Below are 27,370 nucleotides of genomic sequence, written 5' to 3'. Positions count from 1 at the left end.
CAGGAAAGATGGTACAAATGCTGGGGAGCCACTGCGAGTGGAAGAATGGGAAGCGTAGGAAGAGAGGAAGAGAGAGGAAAAGGCAACAGTAACTAGAAAGGGGCATGAAGGGTTTGTGGAGTTCAGGAAATGTCTTACTTCTTGATCCGGCTCCTGAATACTTAGGTGTTATCATTCTTATAAAAATCATTGAGCTGTACATCTGTGATTTGGGTACTTTTCTATATGCAATGCTATTCTGTTATTTAAAAAAAAATTTTAGGGGGGAAACAGGGTCTCACTATGCAGTTCAGGGTGACCTTGAGCTCACTATGTAGCTCAGGGTGGCCTTGAACTTGCAGTGATCCTCCTGCCTCAGCCTCTCAAATGCTGGGATTACAGGTGTGCACCGTCACACCCAGGTAAAAGAAAAATTTTTTTGAGACAATATTTTCTGTTATTGCCCAGGCTGATCTCAAAATCCTGGGTAAGTGAACCTCCTGCTGCAGTCTTTTAAGCAGCTGGGTTTAACAGTTTGAGTATGAAGTAGCTCCCAAAGACTCATGTAGAGATGGCTTCATTCCCAGTGCAGCAATGTTCAGAGCTGGGGCTAGAGAGATGACTGGATCCCAAGGTGCTAACCTCATCACTGGGATTCGGTGGCATTGTTGGAAGGTGGTGGAAATAGGAGGTGGAGCCTCACTGAAGGGAGTGGAGCACAGGGGGCCATGACCTTGGGGACTATATCTGGTCTCTGGCCCCTTCCTGTCTGGCTCTCTCTAGGTGCAGCTGCTGTGAGGCTAGCAGCTTTCCTCCTCCAAACCTTTCAACCCTGAGGTTCTGCTTCCCTTCATGCCCACAGCTATGGAGCCAGCTGATCATGGACCAAAGCTTTTGAAACTGCAAGCCAAAGCAAACCTTTCCTCCTCTCGATTGTTCTTCTCTGGTATTCAGTCACAGCAGTGAAAAGATGGTAACACGCTGGGACTACAGACAATGCTGTACCACACTGAAACTGTTTCCAAGCAATGAAGTAAAGGCAGCTGTCACCAGCCACTTCAGTGCCTCCTGGGAAAAGTCAGGCTTGGCCCTGACTCATCATCCCAAGGATGCTTTGCCCTGCATCAAGCAGCTCTTGGCCTCTGAGAGTGCACTTGTCCTTAACAATGCAGGCCAATCCTGCTAGCTTGCTGTGGACGTTTTCTCCTGGCTGGCGGCTGACAGGCTATGCTCGATAGCACAGGCCACCTGGACCTGTGAGGACCTCACTGGCCTCCTTCCACTTTGGCCTCCCACATGAGCCTGGGCTTTAGTCAGTGCCTACGTCCCCCCAGGTGTGGATCCACAGAGGGTAAAATGGGCAAGAGAAGGCATGGTCGGCCTCAGCCCAGGGTGATTGGTTTCTGCAAAACCCAGAGGAGGAGAGGCCACCTCCTTAGGGTACCTCGCCTGGAGAGTAAACTGCATGATCTCAGGTGTGCTGGTCCCAACCAAGGCAACGGGGAGAAATCGCTGGACAGCCACACCCACTCATGGGCCATCTGAGAGTGTGACCTGCTCCACAGGATGAGTGGCCTGGGGACATCTGGTCCACAACTTGAGCCTGCATCCTGGTCTGCACACACATTAAGGATGCTATTGGGGTTGGGCAGCTTTTGACAGACTCCTTTGAGTGCACCTCTCTGAGTGCAAATGAACAGTGTTCTGGTTTGCTTCATGTCACTGCCCCTCAGTTCCACGTCACTGGCCTTGATCCACCTGCCCTTCAAATACTATTACTGCTGAGGTCTCTACTGTCACCAACCTCACCCACTGAAAATGTTCGATATAATGGGGTGAAGGGATGGGAAACTCTCCTTCCTAGATTATCACATGGGCTTAACTATCTCTTAGAGTAACCTAAGATGCCCACCATCTGCTACCAGTGCCCACCATGACCTCAAGAAAAAAGAAAGACAATTCCACTCAAGTGAGCACCTTATGAGTAATAGGTAAGCACATGGGTTTATGTCAAACCTGGATACGAATCCTTTCTGTGCCTCCTTCCAGCTCTGTGACTGTGGGTGAGCAGCTAGTTCCATGGGAATTCGATGGAGGGGAAATGGTGCCCTGCATCCAGCCCTCAGGCAGCGTCGGCAATGGCTCCTCATGGAAGGCTTTCCTGGCAGCATTACATGGGTGCTTCTCTGCATCACCTCTGCCCCCATGAAACCTCTCCTTTCCATCTCCCTGGCTAGCTCAGCCTGTGATGTTGCAGCATGTGATTCTAGAAATTGCTCTGCTTTATAGTAGTGAATTTCAGGCAAAGAAGGGGGGTCTTCCAAAGGCCCCCTGAGAATTACAACACTCAGGTGTTCCCATTTCCAGTGGCTGATATCAGCCCTTGGGTGCAGCACAGGGTGGCCCATGCCTGTAATCCCACTTGGGAGGCTGAGGCAGGAGGATTGATGCAAGTTTGAGGCCAGCCTGGGCTATATAATGAGTTCAAGGCCAACCTGAACCTCATAATGATATCCTGTCTCAAACCAAAATGAAACCAAAACAAAAACATATCAGCCCTTGGGTAAGAGACCCAGAGCTATGACTACTACCTACACAGGACTCCTTTTTTTTCTTTTTGAGATAGGGTCTCACTATGTAGCCCAGGCTGGCCTCAAATTCATAGCAATCCTCCTGCCTCAGCCTCCTGATTGCTGGGATTACAGGCATGCACCACCACGTCCCGGCTCAGGACATCATTTATAAAAGATCTGGGAGTAAAGGGAAGTGTTCTGGTATTGAGAGCAACATGCGATGGACTCAGAACTGAGACCATGGCCCAAGTCCTAGCTCTACTGAGCATAAAGTAGTGTTTATGCCGGGATCCTAGAGGACAGAATTCTAAGTGATGAAGGATAACCCCTTAACAAGCTCCACTTCCTCTACATGGGCCGCTTTTGCCTCCTAGTGGTCACCAGATAGATTACAAGTAAGTGTCCCAATTTTAACAGGCACTGCGAGTTGGAACTTGGGTTTTTCTGAGATAAGCAACTTCTCCAAACTCCCTCCTCCTGAGCACGTGTCAACACCCCCTCTTCTCTTCAGCCCAAAAGAAGTGACTGAATATGCAGATGCAAGTCCCAGGAACCCAGGAGGTTGGTTTGTTTTCCGCAAGAAAAAGAAGGAGGAACTGAAGATTGCCAGGAAGTGATAAAGCAAGTGTAGTGTAAAGGTCTGCATTGTCTTTGCTCATTCCTTCCTTCCCAGAAAAGACCCTTGTTCACCTGTAAAGGTGACATGGTGATTTGAAGCAAATAAATCCCCCACTACACCCCATTAAACCTCTCCTTTCCATCTTCCTTATAAAGCAACTTCACTGTTGTTAGTTTTGAATAAATCCTTTTTCCTTTTTACCCAAATATATGGCCTCCTTTGGTGTGATCAGAGGGCCAGCAGATGAACCTGAGCATATGAGCCTAAATGGCTGGTAACCGTTTTGGAGACCATGGCAAGACAGAAGATGGGAAAGTGGGAGCAGGTTTCCCCATTTCTCAGTCCACCTGCTGCTGGGATTTTCAACCATGCCTGACCCATAACTCCCTTTCCACAAAATACATTTTGCGTAACTATAGTAATTTTTAAGTTTTTTTTTTTTTTTGAGACATCGTCTTGCTATGCAGTTCCAGAACTTGCTATGTAGCCTTGAACTCACGATGTAGCCCTGGCTGGACTGGAACTCATGGTGATCCTCCTGCCTCAGCCTCCTCAGTGCAGGGAATACAGGCCTGTACCACCATGCCCAGCTCCTTAAATATTAGAAGCACCTTTTTGAGATGTTGATCTACAATAAACTGCACATATTCATACAATATAATTTGAGAATTTCTACATATGTGTACACCTGAAATCATCATCACAATCAAGACAGTGAACATATCCATCTCTACCCCAACAAAGCTTTCTTGTGCCCCTGGTAAGCCTTCCTCCTGCTCTTTCTTACTTCCCTATTCCCAAGGGACTACTGATCTGGTTTCTATCATTATAGATTGGTTTACACATTCTCATTTTCTATAGATGCAATCACAGTATGGGGTCAACTTTCTGCTATTATAATAAATACTAGCGATAATTCATTTATAAAGAGAAAATCTCATATTGGTTTTGGAGGTGCAATCCATGGTTGATTGCTCCCATTTCTTTTGGGCCTGTTGTGAGTCAGCGCATCTTGGCAGCAGGATGGGGTGGATTTGGCTGAAAAGAAGATAAATAAATTTCATGGAATAGTTTTAATAATTGATGAATTACATGTATGTTTATTTTATTCCTTACTAAGCCTTGTTAACCCTTAAACTCCTCCCGATAGGGTCATCACATCAACAGAGTATATTTGAAATAAAAAATTCAGCCATCTTTGAGGTTTTTGCCAACTTTCTCTCATACAAACACAGCTAGATACATATTTAAAAGTTGCCTCCATTTACAGTGGTATTTGTCAGGGAATGAGGATAGAACCTATAGGACCCCAGCAAGGCTTGGCGCCCCCGCTCGGTCCCCCTGATCCGCACAAGGGAACCAGCCAGGGCTGTGAGAACCCGGGCAGCAAGGAGACCCCTCTCTGTCCCGGGCTCCGCCCACCGCGACCGGAAGGCCCATGGTGAGGACCCCGGCGAGGCTCGGAGCCCCGACTTGATCTCCGTGCTCCGCACAATGCAAGCAGCTCAGCTGCCCGTGGGCCTGCACGGCCTGGCCCCTTGCCGCCCCCCGGTTCCACACTACAGAGGCACAGGGGGTCAAAAAGGCCATCGTCCTGAGCCTCACAATATACAGCAGGGGTGAGCAACAGAAAGAGGGCGTCTCTCAGGCTCCTCAATGAAAACTGAAGCCCAGTGGAAAAGTGAAGAGCTCTGCAAATAAAGCCACAGCAGATCACCGTACTTGGTAAGTTGGAGGGCTCATCACCTCCCATCGGAACCTGGACTATCTTCAGGGGAAGGGCAGCTGGAACCTGCAGTAGAACCTTGCAGAGTTCAACCCTGCAGGAGGACAGGGAGCTCAACTTGGGACTAGCAGCCAGAAATCTGCCTGAGTCTCACAGGTCTGCCACTGGCTTGCTGAGACTCATTGACTTGTATCTGCACAGGGCCGCCCACATTGCCTGCTGTGACAACAGAGACATACCCTGAAGGAGGCCCTTCATTTTTATTTTTTGTTATTTGCAAAAAATGTTTTTCTCTAATTTTTAGTTTTTAATTTTTATTTTTTTCTACTTTTTTCAAACTTTTATTTTGTTCTTCTTTTTAAAAAATGACTTTTCTTTCTCTCTCTCTCACTCGTTCTCTTGCTGTCCCACATTGTTCTTCATCTCCCTTTTTGTTCCTTTCTGGACCTAATTCAGATTTCTTCTTTATTTTTCTTTTCTTCTCTTTTTCCTTCTCTTGATTATCGTTAGGGTTTTTTTCCCTTAAATTCTTTTATTGGTACATTTTAGGTATACAAACATTTACCTTTATCACTGGGAACTTGTACCTTTACATGATGTATCTTGGTTCTTATTTTCCCCCATTCCCTGCCCACCCTTCCCTATTTACAAAGACTTTGTTTCCATTTTTTCCATTTCTCATAATTTTTCCTTTCCCTTCTTTCCCTTCCCCTACCCCTCCTACTTCCCCTACCTCTTTAAACCTTGTCTTCCTATTTTGCATTATCAATTATTCATTTTACTCATTGGTACATTTTAGGTGTACAATATAATGACATTCATCATTGGAAATTTGCACCTTTACATAATCTCTCTTGGTTCTTATGTTTCCCCCTTCCCCTGCCCTTCCTTCAACCCCTCCATCCCTTGCTATTTACAAAGACTCTGTTTCTGTTTTTTCATTTTCTCATATTAATTCCATTCCCTTCTTTCCTTTCCCCTACCCCTCCCTCTTCCCCTTCCCCTTTGCCCCTTTTCTTCCTATTTCACATTATCTGTTGTACCTTTTATTCCTTATTTACACTTTCAATTTCTCACACCAGAGAAACTATTCGGTGTTTACACATGTGTGTCCTATTTATTTCACTTAAGAGTATAGCCTCAATGTGTATCCATTTAGCTATAAATGTCTCTAATTTCTCATTTTTTATGGCTGAGTAGTACTCCATTTTATTTAAAAAAACACATTTTCTTGATCCAGTCTCCAGTTGATGGGCATTTGGGCTGCTTCCAAGTTTTAGCTATTACAAATTGTGTTGCTGTGAACATGGGTGCACATATATCACTGTGGTATGATTTCTTTAATTCTTTGGGGAAGATAGCCAGCAGGGGAATAGCTGGGTCAAATGGGACTTCCAGTCCTAGTTCTTTGAGGTAGCTCCATACTGATTTCCACAGTGGCTGCACCAGTCTACACTCCCACCAGCAGTGGAGCAGGGTTCCTCTTTCCCCACAGCCCCGCTAGCATTTGTTATTGGTTGATTTCACGATAGCAGCCATTCTTTGTAGAGTGAGGTGGAATCTCAGCGTTGTTTTCATTTGCATCTCTCGAATAACCAGTGATGTTAAATATTTTTTCATAAGTTTATTTGCTATTTCTACTGCGTTGTCTGCGAAATGTTTGTTCATTTCAGATGCCCATTTTTGGATTGGATCTTTAAATTTGGGAGATCTGATCTTTTTAAATGCTTTATAGATTCGCGATAGTAGACCTTTGTCTGAGGCAAACCAGGTGAAGATTTTTTCCCACATTGTGGGTTGTCTCTTCACACTGCTGGTGGTTTCTCTTGCTGTGCAGAAGCTTTTTAATAAGAAGAGATCCCACTTGTTGGTTGTTTGTGTTAGTTCACGGGCAACTGAGGTTTTGTTCATAAAATCTTTTCCTACACCAATGTCTTCAAGAGTTCTACCTAACCTCTGTTCCAGCCGATTCAGTGTTTCTATTTTAATATTTAGATCTTTAATCCATTTCGATTTTAGTTTAGTGCATGGTGAGAGTTAAAGGTCTAGTTTTAATTTTTGACAAGTTAAAACTGAATTTTTCCAGCCCCATTTATTAAAGAGGCTATCTTTCTTCCAGTGAGGGTTTGTCTCCTTTATCGAAGATGAGATGGCTGAGTGTGTCTGGAGTTGTTTCTGCATCTTCTAATCTGTTCCACTGGTCCTCAGGTCTGTTTCTTTGGCAGTACCATGCTGTTTTTATTACCCCCTGCTGTGTCTCTGTTACTTTGAATTGCTTTTGCTATTCTGGGTCTCTTCTTGTTCCAAATGAATTTTTGGATTGTTTTCTCAAGGTTCCTGAAGTGTGCTGCTGGGATTTCAATTGGGATTGCATTGAATGTGTATAGCAGCTTTGGAAGTATGGCCATTTTCACTATGTTGATCCTTCCTACCCAGGAGCAGGGGATGTCTTTCCATTTTCTGATATCATCTTCAATCTCTCTTTTCACTTGATCTTAGCCAAAAGGCCGAGAAGCGATCAATCTCTCTTTTCAGAGTGCTATAGATTTCAGGAAAAGGTCTTTGATTTCTTTCGTTAGGTTGATTCCTAGGTATTTCAGTGTTTTGGACGCTATTGTGAAAGGAATTGTTTGGCCTATTTCTGTCTCAGTGAGTCTGTTGTTCTTGTAGAGGAAAGCTCTTGATTTTTGTGTGTTGACCTTGTATCCAGCTACTCTACTGAATTTTGTTATTAAGTCTAGAAGACTTTTGGTGGCATTCTTCTGGTCTTCTAAATAGAGTATCATGTCACCTGCAAATAATGACAATTTGACTTCTTCATTTCCTATCTTTATTCCTTTCATTTCTTTCTCTTGTGTAATTGCTGTAGCTAATGTTTCCAAAACTATATTGGGCAAGAGTGGTTAAATCACACACTGATTTTAGTGTGAAGGATTTCAGTTTTTGACCATTTAGAATGATATTGGCTGTTGTTTTCATAGATGGCTTTTATCAGATTGAGGTAGAGACCATCTATTCTAATTTTTTGTAGGGTTTTTATTATAAATGCTTGTTGCATTTTGTCAAAGGCTTTTTCTGCATCTGTGAAGATAATCATATGGTTTTTGTCCTTCGCTCTATTGATATAGTGTATTACATTGATTGATTTGCATATGTTGAAGCATGCCTGCATCCCTGGGATGAGTCCCACTTGGTCTGGGTGTATGATCTTTTTGATCATCTTCTGCATTCTATTTGCCAGTATCTTTTTTTTTTTTGCCAGTATCTCATAAAGGATTTTTGCATCTATGTTCATTAGTGAGATTGGCCTATAGTTCTCTTTATCGGTTGGGTCTTTCTCTGCTTTGGGGATCAAGGTGATGGGTTGCTTTTGGGAATGAATTTGGGAGTATTGCTTCCCTTTCAATTTCACTGAAGAGTTTAAACAGTAGTGGCAGTAGTTCCTCTGTAAATGTCTTGTAGAATTCAGCAGTGAAGCCATCAGTACCTGGGCTTTTCTTAGTTGGTAAGTTTTTAATTACATTTTAAATTCCATTGGTTGATATTGGGCTGTTTAGAATTTTTAGGTCTTCTTCATTCAACTTTGGTAATTCATACATCCATTTCTTCTGTGTTTTCCACCTTATTGGTGTATAGGTTCTTGAAGTAGATATTGATGATCCTCTGGATTTCTGCTGGATCTGTTTTAATTTCACCCTTTTCATTCCTAATTGCATGGATTTGGGCCTTTTCTTTCCTTTTTCTGATAAGGTTGCCTAATTTTGTTTATTTTTTCAAAGAACCAACTCTTGGCTTCATTGATTTTTTTGTATCGTTCTGTTAGTCTTCAGTGCATTGATTTCTGCTCTGATCTTTATAATTTTCTCCCTTGTATGACCTTTGGGTTTGTCCTGCTCTTCTTTTTCTAGAAGCTTGAGGTTCAGTATCAGGTTGTTTAATTGGGCTTGCTCTGTTTTCCTAATATGAGTATTCACTGCTATGAATTTCCCTCATAAGACTGCTTTCATTGTGTCCCATAGATTCTGATATGTTGTATTGTCATTGTCATTTAATTGAAGGAAGTGTCTGATTTCTTCTTTAATTTCTTCTCAGACCCTTTGGTTATTCAGAAGTGTGTTGCTCAATTTCCACGTGTTTGTGAAATTTTTGCGGTTTCTTTTGCTGTTGCTCTCCAATTTCATCACACTATGGTCTGATAATATACAGGGGATAGCTTCAATTCCTTTGCACGTACTTAAACATGTTCTATGAGCAAGCATGTGGTCTGTTTTGGAGATTGACCCATGTGCAGCTGAAAAGAATGTGTATTTTGATTTTGTGGTGCGGAAGACTGTAAACATCTGTTAAGTTCATTTGTTCAAGAGTTCAGTTGAGTTCTAGTATTTCATTACTTATTTTTTTCTCTAGTTGATGTCTTTTTTGTGACAGTGGGGAATTGAGGTCCCCCACTACTATTGTATTAGTGCGTATATGACTTGTCATGTCCGTTAGTATTTGTTTTATATAGTTGGGCGCACTAGTGTTTGGTGCATACATATTTATGATTGTCATCTCTTCCTGTTGGATTGTTCCCTTTACAAGGACGTAGTGTCATTCTTTGTCCCTCTTAATCAGTGTTGGTTTGAAATCCACTTGATCTGCAAAGAGGGTAGCTACTGCTTTTTGGTGTTCCCATTGCATGGAGTATTGTTTTCCATCCTTTAACTTTCAGTCTGTGAGTTTCTTTTTGAATTAAGTGTCTTTCTTGTATGCAGCATATTGTTTGATTTTGCTTCTTGACCCATTCTGCCAGTCTATTTCTTTTGATTGGTGAATTGAGACCATTAACATTGATGGTTATAACTGATACGTATTGACTTATCATTGTCATGTCTTTGTCTTTTTGTTGGATTCTCCCCCTTTACATTTAATTTCTTGTCATGCCCGATGGATTCATTCTGCTGTGCTTCCTGGGGTTGTGGTCCTCACTGTCTTTTCCTAGGATATTGTCTAAAATTTTTCGGAGTGCCGGTTTGGTATTCATGAAGTTCCTAAGGTGCTCTTTGTCATGAAAGTATCTTATTTCTCCATCAATTTTGAAAGATAGTTTTGCAGGATACATCAATCTGGGTTGGAGGCTGTTTTCCTTTAGGGCTTGGAATACATCACTCCAAGCCCTTCTTGCCTTGAGGGTTTGCATTGAGAAGTATGCTGTGATTCTGATGGGCTTTCCTTTGTATGTGATTTGTTTCTTTTCTCTAACTGCTTGTAGAACTTTGTTCTTCTGTTGGGTTTCTGGAATCTTAACAATTATATGACTATGTGTAGATTTTTTTTGATCAAGGCTAGTTGGAGTCCTATATGCCTCACTTGTCTGTATATCAAGTTCTTTTCCCCTGCTTGAGAAGTTTTCTGCCATTATTTCTGTGAACAGTTTTTTATGTCATTTGCACTCTTCTGTTTCTTCATTGACTCCAATCAGTCCTATGTTATTCTTCTTTGCATCGTCTAGCAGCTGCTGGATTGATTACTCCTGGGCACTTACAGTTTTGAAGCAATTTTTCTTTTCCTGATCACTAATTGCAACCTCATCTTCTATATCTGAAATTCTGTCCTCACATTGGCTCATTCTTCTGTGTAGACTTTCAATGGAGTCTTTAAGGGGGCCGGGGATTTAGCTCAGTGGTTCCACTACCTGCCTTGCAAGCGCAAGGTCCAGAGTTCGATCCCCAGTACCAAAAAAAAAATAATAATAATACAATGAAGTCTTTAATCTCTGTTGGGAGCAATGCTACATAATTCTAGGGAAAAATCATTTGAGTAGGCCTAGTTCTCCTGCCTACAGGCCAGCAATAACACTCCAAGACATACTTCCATTTTGGCCTCAGGTCACAAGGGAGATCTCAATGATCCCATGATGCTGTAATCCTCCAGGACAAGACCACACCTGAGGGAGATGCCCTGGGAGGAACCAAATCTTCATCTGTGTAGTTCCTGGGAGGAACTAAATCTGCATCTGCATAGTTCCTCATTGTTCTTAGATTTCCACCACCCCCACCCAGTCTTTTGTTACACCTTGTTCATCCCAATATGATACTGAAATCTACATTATTCATTTGTTACATTTGTTTCTTTGGATGTACTAAATAAAAGGTGCTGCAAGCTAGGGGTCTTTGTCTTTGCTGCCTAGAGCAGCACTGATCAGACCCAAAGCTCAGCTTCTTCTCAGTCTCATTTGTCTACCTTTCCTGTAATTCGCCGTGTGCTGCAGTGGCTCACAGGAGACCAGGACTCACTGCAGAGGTTCTGGTAACGTCCCCTTCCCCTGTTCCCTACAAATCTCCTGGAAATCTGTTTGCATGTGTTTTATGGATTTCATTTGTTTTCTGTGTTGGGATTCCATCATGTTACTCAGCTCCTCTCTAGATTTATTAATCATGTCCTGCACTATGAGCACAGTCTCTGCTGTTATCTGAGAAACTATTTCTGATTTCATTTTTTCCAGATCCTCCTTTGTTGCCAGTTCAGGGAGTCCAGGTGGTTGATTATCAGAGTGTTCTAGCTCCTTTCACTTTGGGGTTGCTTTAGGTGATCTGGAAGTCTGGTTTTGAGACTTGTTTATGTGTGTTCTCATTTCGATGGGGGTTGGGGGGCAGCGTGCGTGTGTGCTGTTGGTGCCCACATGGCTCACCTCCTCTGCACTGGGAGTGGTGGTATGGTGGCCTGGAAGCCCCTTCCTCTTGCCTGGGAAAAGTAGAACGGCTACCTGAAAGCCCCTTCCTCTGGGTTGGGAGTGGTGGAATGGCGGCCTAGGAAGCCCCTTCCTATGGGCTGGGAGTGGTGGAAAGGCAACCTGGAAGCCCCTTCCTCTGGGGTGGGAGTGGTGGAATGGCAGCCCAGAAGCCCTCTTCTCTGGGCTGGGAGTGGTGAAACAGTGGCCCAGAAGCCCCTACCTCTGGGCTTGATTATCGTTAGTTTTATTTATTTATTTATATTTATTTATTTTTTGGTTCCAGGGATCAAACTCAGATCCTTGCACTTGTGGGGCAGGCGGCGGCACCACTGAGTTAAATTCTCAGCCCTATCCTTAGTTTTAAAAGAAAGTAAATACAGTATCTAGCCTCCATATTGCTGCTAGGTGGTTCTGTTCTCGTCTTTGTTCTTTCATTTTGCCTTTTCCTCCTGTCTTCAACAGTTTCTTAGAGTTTGCCTGATTTTCCTGTCTTCTGGCCTCACTGCTAACCTTTCCTGATCTTTCTACCTATCTGTCCCTCCCTCCCCAACTCCTTCTAACTCTCCATCCCGAAGGGTAAAGTTGCTATACTGAAGAGGTTATTCACTGTAAACATATGTTGGGCTGGTCCTCGATTTAGATGTCATTCACACAGTTAAAGGTGATAGAATAACAACTACCACAAATTGTCATTTTCTAAGCTTTGCTTGATGCTATGGTGTTGCTGATTGTATCATTTGGGCTAAGATGTTGTGATTGCCTTCCTGGTATAATGAAAATGAGATAGCCTTAGAGTCATTAGAGACTCAAAACCTAAAGACCAGCTATATCTGGAAGACACCTCTGAAAAGCAATCATTCCACAAGGGTTCTAAACACTAGCAACAAAGATGCTTACAATAAGCAATTTGGAAGTATCAACCCAGGAATTAAACCAAGGACACAGTACCAAAAACAAAAATGAGAAGACATTTAAGCAAGGCACAGACTCAGGCTTCTACCCCACCAAAGGCAAATCCTGGGGGAAAGAGGTGGAAGAATATGATAAGCAACCACCTGGATACTCTGCACTGATAGCAAAGGAAGTAACAAATCAGATGAATGAGGCTCTAGAGAAATTCAAAACAGAAATAATTTCCCAGATAACTACAGAGATGGTGAGCAGAGTGAAAGACGTGATTAGAGGCTCTAGAGCAGAAACAGATAAAAAAATAGATGAGCTCAGAACCATGCTGGAAGCCATGAACGCACAGCATAAGAAATGGAAACCACGATCACCCAACATAAGAAAGAAATGGAATCCATGAAACAGATTCAGACAGATATCCAGGAGATTAAAAACTCCATCGAAAGCATTCATAGTAGATTGAGGGAATGTGAAGATAGAGTATCAGATATAGAAGACAGGATTGCAGTTAGTGAATATGAAAACAGAGATTTCTTAAAAATAGTAAGGGACCATGAGAAATCAATCCAGCAGCTGCTAGATGATGCAAAGAAGAATAACATAAGTCTGATAGGAGTCCACGAAAAAGAGGAGAAAGTACAATTGATATAAAAAAACTGTTCATAGAAGTAATAGCAGAAAACTTCCCAGACAGAGATAGAGAATTGGACATACAGATAAGTGAGGCATATAGAACTCCAACTAGCCACGATCAAAAAAAAATCTACACCTAGACATATAACAGTCAAGATCCCAGAAACCCAACAGAAGATCAGAATCCTACAAGCAGTTAGAGAAAAGAAACAAATCACCTACAAAGGAAAGCCCATCAGAATCACAGCAGACTTCTCAATGCAAACCCTCAAGTCAAGGAGAGCCTGGAGGGAAGTATTTCAAGCCTTAAAAGAAAATAACTTCCAACCTAGACTGTCGTATCCTACAAAGTTATCTTTCAAAATCGATGGGGAAATTAGATATTTCCATGACAAAGAATACCTGAGACATTTCGTGAACACTAAACCAGGACTCCAGACAATTCTAAACAACTTGTGAGTTTGATGTATAGCCTGTAAATATTTAGACAGGTGGCCTCCCACCCCTGGCTGCGCATCCAGAATGGATACCTGGTTTCTAGCCTGGCTTTTTTGGTTGGTTGAACGAGCAGGAATCCATCCAGGGCTTTTGTCAGGACTGTGGGGCTGAGGTGGCCGTCAGTCTGGTCCCCCTTTGAGTGCTGACATCATCCCCTCCCAGATTTTAAGCTGTAGAGAGGCCAGATTTCCAGGGCATGGTCCTGGACCAGAGCAGTCTCCAGAGTAAGTTTATTCAGCTCACCAGGGCCACCTTGAGAATGCAGGCTGTGAACAGTGCTTCATAAAGTTATGGTACTTCGTGTGCTCTCTCTCCCATTCAAACTGCTCCCTTTCCAGCTGTTCTTGCTGCTCCATCCACTCATAAAGTGGTACCCACAGAAGGCCTTCCTGGGGTTCTGCCTCCATTCCTGCTCCGTTGGCTCCCTACCCCAGGATGTCACATGCTGTGTCCTGCTGGAGAGAGAAGCAGGAGGTGGGGACAGGGTGGCATCACCGTGGTTACTCTGTGAGACCTGCCATCTTGTTTCTCAGGTTGAGTTTCTCAGTGAAAAACTTTGCTCCCTCGCCTCCTTCTAGCTCCCGTCTGTGGAAATGTTCTCAGGCAATGTTGGCCCTGCTCTGTGAATTCAGCACTTCTAAGGCTTGCATCGTGACACTTGCGGCGACACTGGCATCCTCCTTGCTGCCAAAGTGGAGGCCTTACACGGGTTTGGCATCCTGCCCTGGTGGACGGTCTGGGTAGCTTGACTGTATGTCTACCTTCAGGAATGGCCCAATTTATCACGACCTGGCGGTCCTGGCTCTTCTTGCCCACCTCCCTGAACGTGTCGTTGCCCGTGCTGGGATGGAACTGGACTCTGCTGAACCCTGAGGAACTCCGGCCACCACCGGCTTCTCCTTGGCATCCTCGTAAACCATCAAGCAGCTTTCGCCTGACAGATGCTCTGGTCACTCCAGGTGCCAGGGGCTCCAGCAGAGCTCATCCGGTGAGGCGGCAGTGACTCCCGGTCCACAGGGAGCCTCCACGGGGGTGAGGGGCAGTACAGGCGAAGTTGAGACCTTGGACGGTCCCACCCGAGTGACAGAATCTTGTTGATGTAGGACCCGAGCTCTGGACCCCAGTCCAGGCCTCGCTTGTGAGCTGGGCCAGGGTAGAGGGAGCGATGGAGGAAACCCCGCTCCCCATGCAGTGGGAGGCCTGAGCCCTGCCTTAGTGCCTCCCTTTCCCAGAGGACTCCACCTAGAGCGCAGTGGGCAGCGGCCCCAACCGGTGCTGAGGGAGAGGAAACCTACACAACCAGCAGCTGCTGCCGGCCAGTGCTTCTCCACCCAGTGTTGCCTCTTTCCTCAGAGGAAAGCTTTCTCACAGAATGATAGGTTTTTGAGTCCCGCCCTTTGAGAAGGGCTTGGAGAATATGGGGGGACGTTCGGGTCCATTTTCCTGTCATGAAATTTCCTGCAGTTTCTTGGCATGGGGCCACCCCACAGGCTTCTCTGTTCACAGTATTCTGTGCCCTCAGCAAGTCTTATTCGGCCAGGAATCCCAAAGAGCGCCAAAGGCACGTGACAGGAGGCCGATGTTCCAGAAATCTCCAGTGAAGGTGGCTTCACAGATGGAATTTTTACCTCCACTGAGATGAGGGCTGAATTCAATAACAGGCGAGCAATTTGGGGCCCACAGAATGCAGAATGCATAGCCACACTGATTCCCTGCTTCAGTTTTGTTTTGTTTTCTTTTTCATGAAATTCAAGCTCAGGGCGATTATGAGAATTGCTTAAGGTTTGTGACTGTAACTGGAACTACAGTGAATCCCAATCTTACTGTCATTTTATGTTGCCTTTAAGAAATCTTCTCTGGAAGAGTTCTGCTTCTGTTTACTTTTATGTGCATTTAAAGTGTGTGAGCTTGACAAAGTCTGTTGTCAGTGGTAACATAAAGGATGCTTTATCATCATCACTCTTCAGTTCCCAGCAAAGCTTTTCTTAATGGATTGTAGAAACCCTATCCTGAGTTAACCAGGCAACCAGTCCTGCTTTTCCAGAGCCCCAGGACTGCTGCATCGTGCTCTGGTTTAACCACATTTCCTTTCTCCTGGGCCATTTCATTTCCTGATTGGCTGTTTGATCTGTCTACTCACTACTGACCTTGCTGCCTGTTGTTGTCTGTGTTGCTTTCCTCGTTGATTTAAGCTTGAGTGACCTGAGAACTCTACCCATTATTGTCTGCAGGTACACTACCTATACCTCTGCACCCTGTTCAACACTCTCGTCTAACCTAGATACACTTCCTCCGATTGAATGATCACCTGGCAGACGTTTTTTAAGGTTTGGACTTTGATTTGCCTGTTTGTAACTGCTGGACCAACTCTCATCGCCATTGAGTACAGATGGTACTGGAAAGATTACAAAACAGTTACTTGGTATCATTTTGTGGGTCATGAGTTTTTAGTGCTGTTTGGACATGAGACTATTTCATAGGCTTTCAGTTTTGAGAATTTCACAGTGTACATCCCATCACTGATGGAGTGATGAAGGAAATGTTCAGCAAGTCAATGTATGGTTGGGAGGAGATATAATCTTGAAGTTCTTTCTGTAGTTAACACAGAGCCTAAGTGTCCCCAACCCCGAATTGGTTTTTGGTTTTGTTTTTTTAGATAGGGCCTCACTGTGTAGTTCAGGCTGCCCTTGAACTCAGTATGTAGCCCAGGCTGGCCTCAAACTCACAGTGATCCTCCTACCTCTGCCTCCCAAGTGCTAGGATTACAGGCAGGCACTACCACACCTGGCTAAAATCAAGGTTTCTGAGGTCTTGATTTTGACTATCTTTTTCACCTGGTGTGGCTGTAAAGAAAACGGTTGTCAACAAGAACTGTGACAAGATTATCCCTGGTGGCAACTGTCTGTACTACCTGGGGTCTCAGAGCCCTCTGAAGCTTTTGGTCGTCCAGTAAAACTTCACCATGACTCACTGTACAGGGCAGGCTCCCCTGCACCACTGGACACTTAAAAATCAGACTTTGTTTCTCTTTCCCAACCAGAGCTACAGTTGGTGAATGAAATTTTATTTTTTTATTACTCCTCATTTTATCCATTCACCTAACCACCAGACCATGAATCCTGTATTAGATGCCAAGAACTGTGCTTGATTCTCTTAGTGAGAAAAGTGTAAGATATTGGTCCCTGGAGCACTTAAGGGCTTATAATCTAGGGCAGAGGAAGAAGCTAGAGTAAGAAATCAATAAAGAATTAATAATGTTTAACTTTATATTGTTCAAATTTCATTAAAATGTTCATAGACTACCCTTTTAAAAAATGAAACATTCAGAAAAGAACTGGTGATATAAGAAATCCACATTAATGTGTAAAATATTTGGAGAGTTAACAATATATTGATAATTACATTCGCAAAGAAGCTTGTTAATGCAGTTGAGCCTGTAATGGTTTAGTTGCTTGTAAAATCCATAGAGCTGTGTGTATTGTAGCCCCTCCGCTAACAGGGATTGGTAACCTGCAGAGGGGGTGGATGGCAGCCTCATCTGTTTTTTGGGTCATATTCCTATCCGATTGGATAGGAAGGCTGAAATAATCTTTTCCGCTCACAATCCTATAATTTTCCTGGAGGGCTTCCTGGGGTTGCTATTTTCATGACTATTTACCACTAGAGGTCAGGGAAACCTTTCAGTTAGTCCGGGCCCCTGAACATGAGGCCGAAAAGTGCTATGGTTTAAAAGTAATATTTAAAAAATCTATTTATTTAGGGTTCACTATGGATGCAATGCTTGAAAGGCTCTTTCTAGGCCATTTAATCTTCACAGCCCCTGTATGGAGGAGTATTGATGAGTCCCAGAGGTATCCAAACTAAAATCTCTGGCAGGTGGTGATACTGGTGGGTCTATCTCTTGTGTCTTTAGGTTTGTCTTGGGACCAGACATAAGGTGGCTCAACATCAGACCCTTGCCGTGAACAGCTCACGATCCCAACCACTGGCAAATTACTGCTTTGGTTGCAATGGATGGTCCAAAAGGGTAATCGAGGTAAACCCTGTAGATTTTCCTTGACTAATCATACTCTCCTTCAACACTGTAATTCTAGACTTTAGACAGAAGATGAACTGGGTTTTGGGGAGGACATGTGAGAGGCCACCTGCTGTTGGGGGTGAGGGGCTGTATCTGAATTGGCCCACATAGAGTTAATAATGCTGCGTGGCCATCATGCGGATGTTGGTGTCCTTAATTTTCTGCATTGTCTGTGTGGTATGTAATAAGGAGTGATTAATCCATAATAATGAATCCAGTGATTAATTTGCACATCTTACTTGACTTTGAAGCTAGACAATGCCTCAACTACTTGCTAGAATTATTAGAGTTTAGCTTTTATTTCTGTACATTGAAATCCTAGGGCAGCTGGTGATGGAACTCTATGCGAGAGTGATTGCCTATCATGTCTGAGGCCTGGGTTCAATCCCCAGCACTGAAAAAAGTATAATTGAAGCCAGGTGTGATGACTCATGCCTGTAATCCCAGCAGTCCGGAGGCTAAGACAGGTGGATAGCGAGCTCAAGGCCACCTGGGCTACGTTGTGAGTTTGAGAACAGCCTGAGCAACATAGCAAGACCCTGTCCCAAAGAACCAAAAACTAAAACACATCCTAAGAAGGACTTTTTGTTTTTTGTTTTTTTGGTACTGGGGATGGAACTAGGGACCTTCCTCTTTCGAGCCAGGCGACAGAACCACTGAGCTAAATCCTCGGCCCCAAGAAGGACTTTTAATTCAAAATCCTGACAACTTCAGGAGCTTTGTGTCCTTGAAGGAAGGGAAAATGAAGATCTTTCAGCACCACTTGAGAAGCGAAGCCTGAATTTCTTGTGTGCATTGGAGGTGGTGCTGCAGCCCCATGAGTGCTGGAATCCTGGAGCTGCCACTGCAGAGGAGTCTTTGGAGAGCTGGAGGAAGGTGCATTCTTAATAGAAGGGGGAGGAGGGGACAGGAGAAGATCTTGATTTCTTTTTTCTTTCTAAAATTCACTTTTCATCTACCTATGAGGCCTTGCCCATGCTAAGCTTTTAAATTCTGGGCAGAATTTTTGTGCCTTATAATACAGGCTTTCATTTTCTGCAATATCTGACAGAAACTTTAAGTGTAAAATTTAAGAATCAATTTCCAACGAAAAAGCCTAGAATGAGGTAGGAAATGCGTCGAAAGCACAAGGTCCTGAGTTAGATCCCCGGTACGAAAAAAAAAAAACCTCAAGGAAGGAAATAATATTTCTCCTTTGAGACAAGGTCTCCTTGTATAGTGCAGCCTGACCTCAAACTCACTATGTATTCTAGGATTGCCTCAAACTCAAGGTGATCCTCCTGGCTCAGCCCCTGAGTGCTAGAATGATAGGTGTGCACCACCATACCTGGCATGTTTCTCCAGTTTTTTGGTTAAGAACTTGCTTTAATATATATAAAAAAAAAGAACTTGCTTTATTGCTGGGAATGGTGGCGGCATCCCAATAACTCTGGGAATCTGAGGCAGGAGGATCAGCCTGGGCAATGTAGCAAGACTCGTTCTCAAATAAAAAATAAAACTGCTGGGGATGTAATTCATGCAAAGGCCTATGCTCAAACCCTAGTACAAAAAAAGAAAACAAAAAGAAGAAAACAACAATGGCAAAGAGCAAAAAAGAGAAATTGCTTTATATAAATATAGAACTTCAAGTGGTGCCTCCACTTTCCTCCCAAGCACAAGGCCCTGAGTTTGATCCCCACTTCCAAAAACCAAGAACTTCAAATACAGAGCTCTTGTAGTTTTCAGTTATCTCAGCAAGTCATTATCTAATGGGCTCCATAATCCAGGCCCAGTGCCCCACACTTGTAATCCCAGCACATGAGGAGGGTGTGACAGGAGGATCTCGACTTTGAACCCACCCTAGACAATGTAGTGACATAGGGAGAACTCGTCTCCAAAGTAAAAATAAGGGGCGGGGATTTACCTCAGTGGTTCCTCTGCCTGCCTCATAAGCACAAGGACCCGAGTTCGATCCCTGGTACCAATAAAACAAAGTAAAAATAAAAAATGGGCTACAGGTGTAGCTTAGTGCAGAAGCCTTGGGTTCAATACCTAGTACCACAAAAACAAAGACAGCTTCATGCTCTTTTGTAAACATACATTCCTTTTTTGACTCATGTAAGAGCTTAAGCAGGAATAGATTCAACTAGAGATACCTAGAAAGGGTATGTTGATTAATCCTGAGTTTTTGTATAATCCATGGCCTTTAGGCTATGGGGTATAAGTCTGAGGCAGGGCTGTTAGTAGGGTAGGGGAGGCTCCTGTGGCTGATGTGCAGGTAGGGGCCAGATCATCTGCACCATCTCCAGACTTTCTCAGTATGTGATTGCACCCTGATGCATAGGCTGGGGGCAACAGGAGTGTAGCTTCCATTTGTCTATATGACACATCTGTGGGTGATGTGAGACTTGTGCCAAGTACATCAGAAACTTCCACACTAGATCAGTGAACATAGCCCGACCAGGATATATTTACCTCAGACCATTCAACCAAACCCGCGGGCCATGCCTGCCTCTAATCTCTAGGACAATGATGTAAGAATCACACAAGGATTGTTTTTTACTATTGTTTTGTGGGGTTTTGTTGTTGTTGTTGTTTGATGTTTTGAGACAGGGTCTTGCTATGTAGTTCAGGCTGGCCTTGAACTCACTCACGGTGATCCTCCTGCTTCAGCCTCCTGAGTGCTGGGATTACAGGCATGCACCACCACACCCAGCAAGTATTGTTATTTTTAAACAACAGTCTCCTTCACATAGATATTTTAAATCCATTTGTTTTGCTTGGGTGTAGGACTGTTGTCATTCCTCATGAAAAGGAAGATGGCCCAGAAGCCTGCTCTTTGGATGGTTTTGTCAGATGTACTCCAGAAACTGTCAGTTGTGGTTTAGGTGAGTCCTGATTGTCCTGAAAGTATGTCAAGTTCAAAGGGCAAATTAACTCATAGTTTTTGGTGGTTCTGCAGAGGATTGAATTGTGGGCTACACTTGTGCTAGGTAGGTGCTCTACCATTGAGCCACATCTCCAGCACAAATGAACTCATTTTTAACAAAAGTTAATTGGATGAAATCATGGCCATCTTAACCACTCCATATTCACTTTTTTTTTTTTTTTTTTTTTTTTTTGAGGCAGGGTCTGGCTGTGTAGCTTAGGCTGGCCTGGAGCTTGCAGCAATCCTCCTGTCTCAGCTTCCTGAATGCTGGGATTGCAGGTGTGCACAACCATGCCCAGCTCATATTCACTAAATGTTTTCCTAGCAGTGATCTCAGATTTGTTCTTTGTGACATTTGTGGGAGTAATGGCAATAAATAGTATTGTTCCCAGTGTACACATATAGAATAACTTGTCACGCTGGCACAGAAAGAGTTCGACCCAAATCCTTTCTCTTTCGCATCATGCAGAATAGTGATTATAAGCTTTGGACACCTAGGATTGCGTGTTAACTCTGTCTCTTAGGTTTTTTAATGCAATTGTAAGTTTTATTGCCTGAGACATTTGTAGATAATTAGTGTCTTTATCCTGCAGTCTCTATCTGCAATATAGGGTTATTGTTCTACCTAATTTATGGAGGATATTGTCAGGGTAATTGAGATAATGAATGTAAAAGCTCAGAACTATCGTTACGTGGTAAGCAAGGTATAAGTATTATTATCATTTTCTCTTGAAATAAATAGATAAACTGCTGAATCAGGAATTCAGTCTTGGGCCAGGGATTTAGCTCAGTGACACTGCACCTGCTTTGTAAGCACAAGGTCCTGAGTTCCATCCCCAGTACTGAAAAAAAAAAAGAATTCAGTCTTAGGTGTGGTAGCACATGCCTGTAATCTCAGCACTTGGGAGGCTGAGGCAGGAAGGATTGCTATAATTTCGAAGCCAGCCTGGACTACATGGTGAGTTCAAGACCAGCCTGAACTGTACAGTGAGACCCTGTCTTTTAAAAAATGAATGAATGAATGAATTAAAAATGTTGCTGAGGATGTGGAGAAAAAAGAGTCTTTATTTTTTAACAATTCAGTCTTTGTTTTCATTCATGGCACTGACACTTTGGATGAACAGGACTCCTAAGAATCAGCTGCTTTCGTGTGAGCCTTGGAAATAGTCATACTATTGAATAGCAGTGCTCTCTGCTGAGTTTCACAGTGAGGTGAATGTTACAGGCTGTGCTCAAGGGAAACTTGAGGATGAGCAGAGTCCCTGAACAGAATTGCCCTCGTGCTGCACAGCCCTGGAGGCTTAGACACTGAGAAATCCTAGCTGAGTTATCAGAGACCCTGATTTGCTTGTGACAGTGGTTCTTACTGGTCTCAGCCTTGCAGCATGGGCAGCCTTCCAGCGAAAGTCTGACTTTTGTGGTCACTGCCTGGAATTTCCATTAACTCTCAGTAATAACTTTTAAGAACAAAGTAAATAGGTTGTTTACTTCTTCATAACGTGCTATGGTATCCCTTGTATTAATCCCACACTCCTTAGATGCAAAACGTTATGGCTCTAGTTTGCTTTGAGGACAGCTGTATTGTCTGTAAGGTACGTGGGCCAGTTTCTGCCAACGCAAGGTTGCAGTGCTTTCTCTGAAGCTTTGCTCATTGAAGCTGGTGGCGTTTTGGTTCTTAGAGAGTAGAAAATTGCCCCTTGCTTCTCATATGAAACATCTGCTTGTCCAGTGGACTCCAGCACAGGTTTGAACTCACTTTGAGCCCAGATAATGTCTTACTTTTATTCATTTGAAGAATTTTGGTTCCAAATTCCTGTCAGCATTCCTTAGTTCCCATTTCTAAGATCACAAACTTCATTGAACGAAATGTATAAAGTTGATATTTTATACATATTTAAAAATTATTTTTATTGGTACATTTTAGATATACATAATGATCACATTTATCAGAGGATCTGTACCTGTACATAATATATCTTGTGTCTTCTTTTTTCTCCAATTGCCTCCCCTCCCTTCAACCTCTCTTTCTCTCCTTATTTACAAAAGCTAGTTTCCATTTTTTCTTTATATGTATATTTTTTCTTTTCCCTTCCTTTGTTTCTCCCTTCCCCCTCCCTTGTTCTCCTTCCCATTTCACCATTTTCTTCCTACTTCCCAATGTCTATTATATATTTCAGTACTTATTTGCAATTTTGGTTTCTCACATCAGAGAAACAATGTGAATTTTTCTTTTTTTTTGTACTGGGGATCAAACTCAGGACCTTGTGCTTGGGAGGCAGGCACAGCGCCACTGAGCTAAACCCCAGCCACAATGTGAAATTTAAACAGGTGTGTCCTATTTATTTCACTTAAGAGTATGGTTTTAAGATGCATCCATTTACCTAAAAATGTTGGAAGTTTATCCTTCTTTATGGCTGAATAGTACTCCATTGTATAAAAAAATCTTCCTTATCCATTCATCTGTTGATGAGCATTTAGGCTGTTTCTAAGATATAGCTATTACAAACTGTGCAGCCATAAACGTGGGTGTGCATATATCATTGTATAAGGTGTAGTGAAAACAGGTGTGTGTTTTCCTGGCTCCTGAAGGTCAGGGGAGAGGCTCCAGCTTGGGTCCAAGCTTTGCTCACGAGGCTACGCTGATGTCCTCAGAAGGCAAAGATCTGGCAGGTGGAATTGCTGCCACTCATAACCAGACAGTCATGAACTGAGGGAGGCGAAAAGCCAGGATTTGGTCTGATGTGTAACTGCCAGCGGCAGACAGTATAGAAGCGTCCAGCCAGCGCAATGAGGTGGGGGTGCGGGGTGGGGGGTGGCTTGCGTGCGGAGCCTGGCTAGTGTCTTGGAGTAGCTAGTAGTGTCACTAGCACTGTACCTAGGCTCAGGCGCCTGGGCCCTCAAGGCTTCTGGGAGCGGCTGGTCCCTCCCACGGCTCCTGTGGGGCCCGCGGTTGGCTCTACGGTTCGGGGGCGGGACCGGAACTCCAGAGCCTGAGTGAAGACCTCAGTCACCCCAGAGCTGTTAATAGTTTTTAGCCGCTGGAAGCGGGCGGAGTCACCTGAGGCTGAAGGGGTTGAGTGGCCTGAACCACTCTGTTCGGCTCCTGGACCACCTTTGGTGAGGAACAGGGCAGGGGCAGAGGGGCCCACACGAACGGTGGGCCTGCCGGCCTCGCAGTGATCCCAGACTCTGGTTGCCTTGAGACCATCGGGCCTGCTGCTCGGTCCTCCATCTTCTCCCTCTGTGACCTGGCCTCAGCCCTGACCCCATCCACTCCGCACTGGCCTTGAGGAAATACAGCCCACTGGGACCCCTCCAGCCTGTTGCAACCCCGGTCTGGGCCACAACCCTTTGCCTCTTCTTACCCCATCTTCACCCAACCCCTCTGGTAACCCTAATGCTCCGCACAAGCCTCCCGAGAGCCACCGTTCGGGTTTCGCCCTTCAGGCTCACAGTTCTTATCCCAGTTGCCCACAGTCCCGTGAGCTCCCGACATGCTCTCATCACAGACATCATACCTCTGTCTCCTTCCTTTCAATGAACACCCCACCCCGTCGATCTCCCCCTCTTCTGGATAACTGTGACCTCAGCCTGCTCCTGAGGCTTTTATGTATCTTCTTTTTATTTATTTTTTTAAATTTTGAGACAGGGTCTCACTATGTAGTTGAGGCTGGCTTCAAACTCACTATGTACCCTTGGCTGGCCTCAAACTCGTGGTGATCCTCCTGCCTCAGCCTCCTGAGTGCTGGGCTTACAGGCAGGCACCACCAGGCCCAGCTCATTCCTATTTTTTCATACTTAAAAATTGATACTTACTTTTTATTAGCAGAGAAAGTTAAATAAACATCTTATTCCTCCCTAGAAGAAATTCTTCCCGTAAGAGAAGAGGACTACATAACATGTGTGAAGATAATCCAGAAATGGTCTCTTCTATGTGTGTTCCTGCCTCTGAAGACTTTCCAGTGGGACCGATAGAGGTGGAAACCAGTGATAGTGATGAACCTGGCCATACGTAAGGCTAACTTACTCTGTTTTTGTTGTCTTCATTTTTGTTTTTTTTGGTACCAGGGATCGAACCTGGGTCCTTGCGCTTGTGAGGCAGGCAGTGGAACCACTGAGCTAAATCCCCAGCCCTTGTTGTCTTAGTTTTAAATAAAATAAGATTAAGGTTAAAAAATGGAAAAAAGATTATAGAAGATTATAATGAAAATATTTTTATGTAGCTCTCCAACATGGTGGTTTTATGATGTTATTACAAAGGAGTCAAGAGTCTTGGAAATTGAAAACTATAAATTAAAAAATTACAATAGGTAAAGGTTATTTTGTGGCTAGAAAAGGCACTTGTGAATTTATTATAACTTAATTCTACAATGTGTACAAAATTTACAGTCGATTGCATGTGGCATGCTAGGCTTTCACATTCCTAAGCCTTCACTTTCACTCCCAAATCACTGAGATTCACTCAGAACATCATCTAGTCCTTCAAGTTCCATTCGTGGTAGGTGCCCATCACAGGTGCACCCTTTTCTATATTTTGTACCCTATGCTTACCATACCTTTTCTATGCATTTGCGGTTTTATATACACCCATACATAGCACTGTGCTACCACTGCCTGCAGTATTTAGTGCAATAACACACTACACAGGTGTACAACCCAGAAACAATAGGCTTACCAGTGATGGTGAACCTTTTAGAGCTTTCAGTGATACAAATAGCCTCCCACCTCTGGGCTGTATTCTATAGCCAGGTCTGTAGTAGGTGACACTGTTCAGTGTCGTGTAAACACAATTATGATCTTCACACAATAATAAAATTGCCTTAACAATACATTTCACAGATTGTACCCCCATTGCTCATTGAGAACTAACACAGCTATTCCTACAGAGTTCTCACCTCTGTGTTTTCCTGCAGTGGAAATGGAAATTCATAGCCAAGAGACCTTCCTTTAATATGTGTCACTGATAAATGTTTGTAATTTATATAACATTTCATTCATGTTATGAAATTTTGAGCATTATATAATTTCTGTCAATTTCAATATTACATTTATAGGCTTGCTTTCTCTTAAACAGGAGTTCTCACTTGAGAACTCATTGTTAAAATATTTTCCTCTTCTATCCAAATAGCTGGGTTTCAAGTCAGTGTCTTTGTTTTTTTTTTTTTTTTGGTACCGGGGATCTAACTCGGGTCCTTCGACTTGTGCAGCAGGCACTGAAACCACTGAGCTAAATCCCCAGCCCTGTTTTTTTATTTTTGTGGTTTATCAATAGTATGCATCATCTTGGCTTGAATGAATATCCAAGAAAGGAATTAATGTATTGTCACATTCTATATGTTCATAGATTTTTCTCCACAGTGAGTTTTTTTCATGTCCTCCAACAGAACTGGGTCAACTAAAGGTCATAATGCATTTCTCATATTCACAAGGCATTAGTTTTTTTCCTCCGCTATGAGTTCTTTCATGAATTTAAGGACACTGAATAAAGGGAGGAGCAATGACACTGTTTACTTTCATGTTTTCCCCAGTATGAATTCTTTCCTGTCTTTAAAGGAAACACAGATGAACGAAGGCTTTTTCTAGATTTCTTACACTTACAGGGTTTTTCTCTCTAATATGAGTTATTTCATACATTTTAAAGAAATAGGACACTATGAAGGCTTTACCATATTGTTGACATTCATAGGATTTTCCACCATTATGAATAATGTCATGTAATGGAAGGTAGGTAGAACAACCAAGAACTTTACTACGTAGTTCTCATTCATAGAGGTTTTCTCCAGTATGGGTTCTTTCATGTCTTTGAAAAGAATTGGGATAAATGAAAAGTGAACATTGTTTACTTTCATAGAATTTTTCTCCTGTATGAATTCCTTTGTGTACTTGAAGGGATCTGAATGACTGGAGTCTTTATGACACTAGAGTATGTACATTGTTTGCCCCAGTACAAGTTCTTTAATGTCTTTGAATGAAAAAGGATAAATGTAGACTTTAATACATTGTTCACATTCATAAAGTTTGTCTCCAGTGTGTGTGCTTTTATGTATTAAAGGAAAGTGAAACAACTGAAGGACTTAGCACAGTATTCACATTCATACATTTGTTCCTCACTATGAATCCTTTCATGTCTTTGAAGAAAACTGGAATGAAGGGTTTACCAAATTTTTTTATATTAATAGGGTTTATCTTTCCTTCCAGTATGAGTCATTTTCTAGATTTTAAAGGAATAGGAATATTGAAGATTTTACCACATTGTTTATATTCATAGTGTTGTATGCCAGTGTGAATTCTTTCATGATGTTGAAGGGAACTGGAACTGAAGGATTTCCAGAGTTTACATTTATGTGGTTTTTCCCCCAGTAGGATTTATTTTGAATGGAATAGGAAGAAATGAAGGCTTTACCGCATTGTCTGAATTCATGCAACTTTTTCCCCTTATTTTTTCAGATACTTGAAGGTAACTGGAACAACTACCACAATGTTTATATCCATAGGTTTTTCCTGGAGGCAAAACATTTATGACATTCAAGGATCCTGGGAATGATGAAAGCTTAGGCATACTGTATAATATAGACATTTTTTTGCTACAGGATGTATTTTTCCATGTCCTTGAAATGAACTAGGACAAACAATGGCCTTTGCAAAATCCTTGCCATGATAAAGTTTTTCTCCCATTTGAGTTTGTTGACAGACTTGAAATGAACTGGGAAAAGAAAGGGCTTTCAAACATACCTTACA

General features: G+C 43.0%; 1 protein-coding gene across 16 annotated transcripts in view; it reads left to right on the top strand.

Moving 5' to 3' along the window:
* Llgl2 (LLGL scribble cell polarity complex component 2) overlaps positions 1-27,370 on the top strand; it is a 123,844-nt gene that overhangs the window by 42,928 nt on the left and 53,546 nt on the right. For 12 of the 16 annotated variants that reach the window (XM_021241094.2, XM_021241095.2, XM_087208468.1 and 9 more), the window contains 4 exons: positions 842-15,973; positions 17,560-17,682; positions 20,494-20,591; positions 24,495-24,644. In XM_021241094.2, coding sequence (XP_021096753.1) covers positions 842-945 — 104 coding nt within the window. In that variant the 3' untranslated portion in view covers positions 946-15,973; positions 17,560-17,682; positions 20,494-20,591; positions 24,495-24,644. The other 4 variants (XM_087208472.1, XM_087208471.1, XM_087208470.1 and 1 more) reach the window with 4 other exon arrangements.

Source organism: Heterocephalus glaber, unplaced genomic scaffold (genome assembly GCF_053883595.1).
Source record: "Heterocephalus glaber isolate CG9 unplaced genomic scaffold, H.glaber_assembly_v1.0 deba00000937, whole genome shotgun sequence".
Classification (NCBI taxonomy): Eukaryota; Metazoa; Chordata; class Mammalia; order Rodentia; family Bathyergidae; genus Heterocephalus; species Heterocephalus glaber.
The sequence above is the reverse complement of the archived record's forward strand: the minus strand, read 5'-3'. Positions and strand labels throughout refer to the sequence as shown.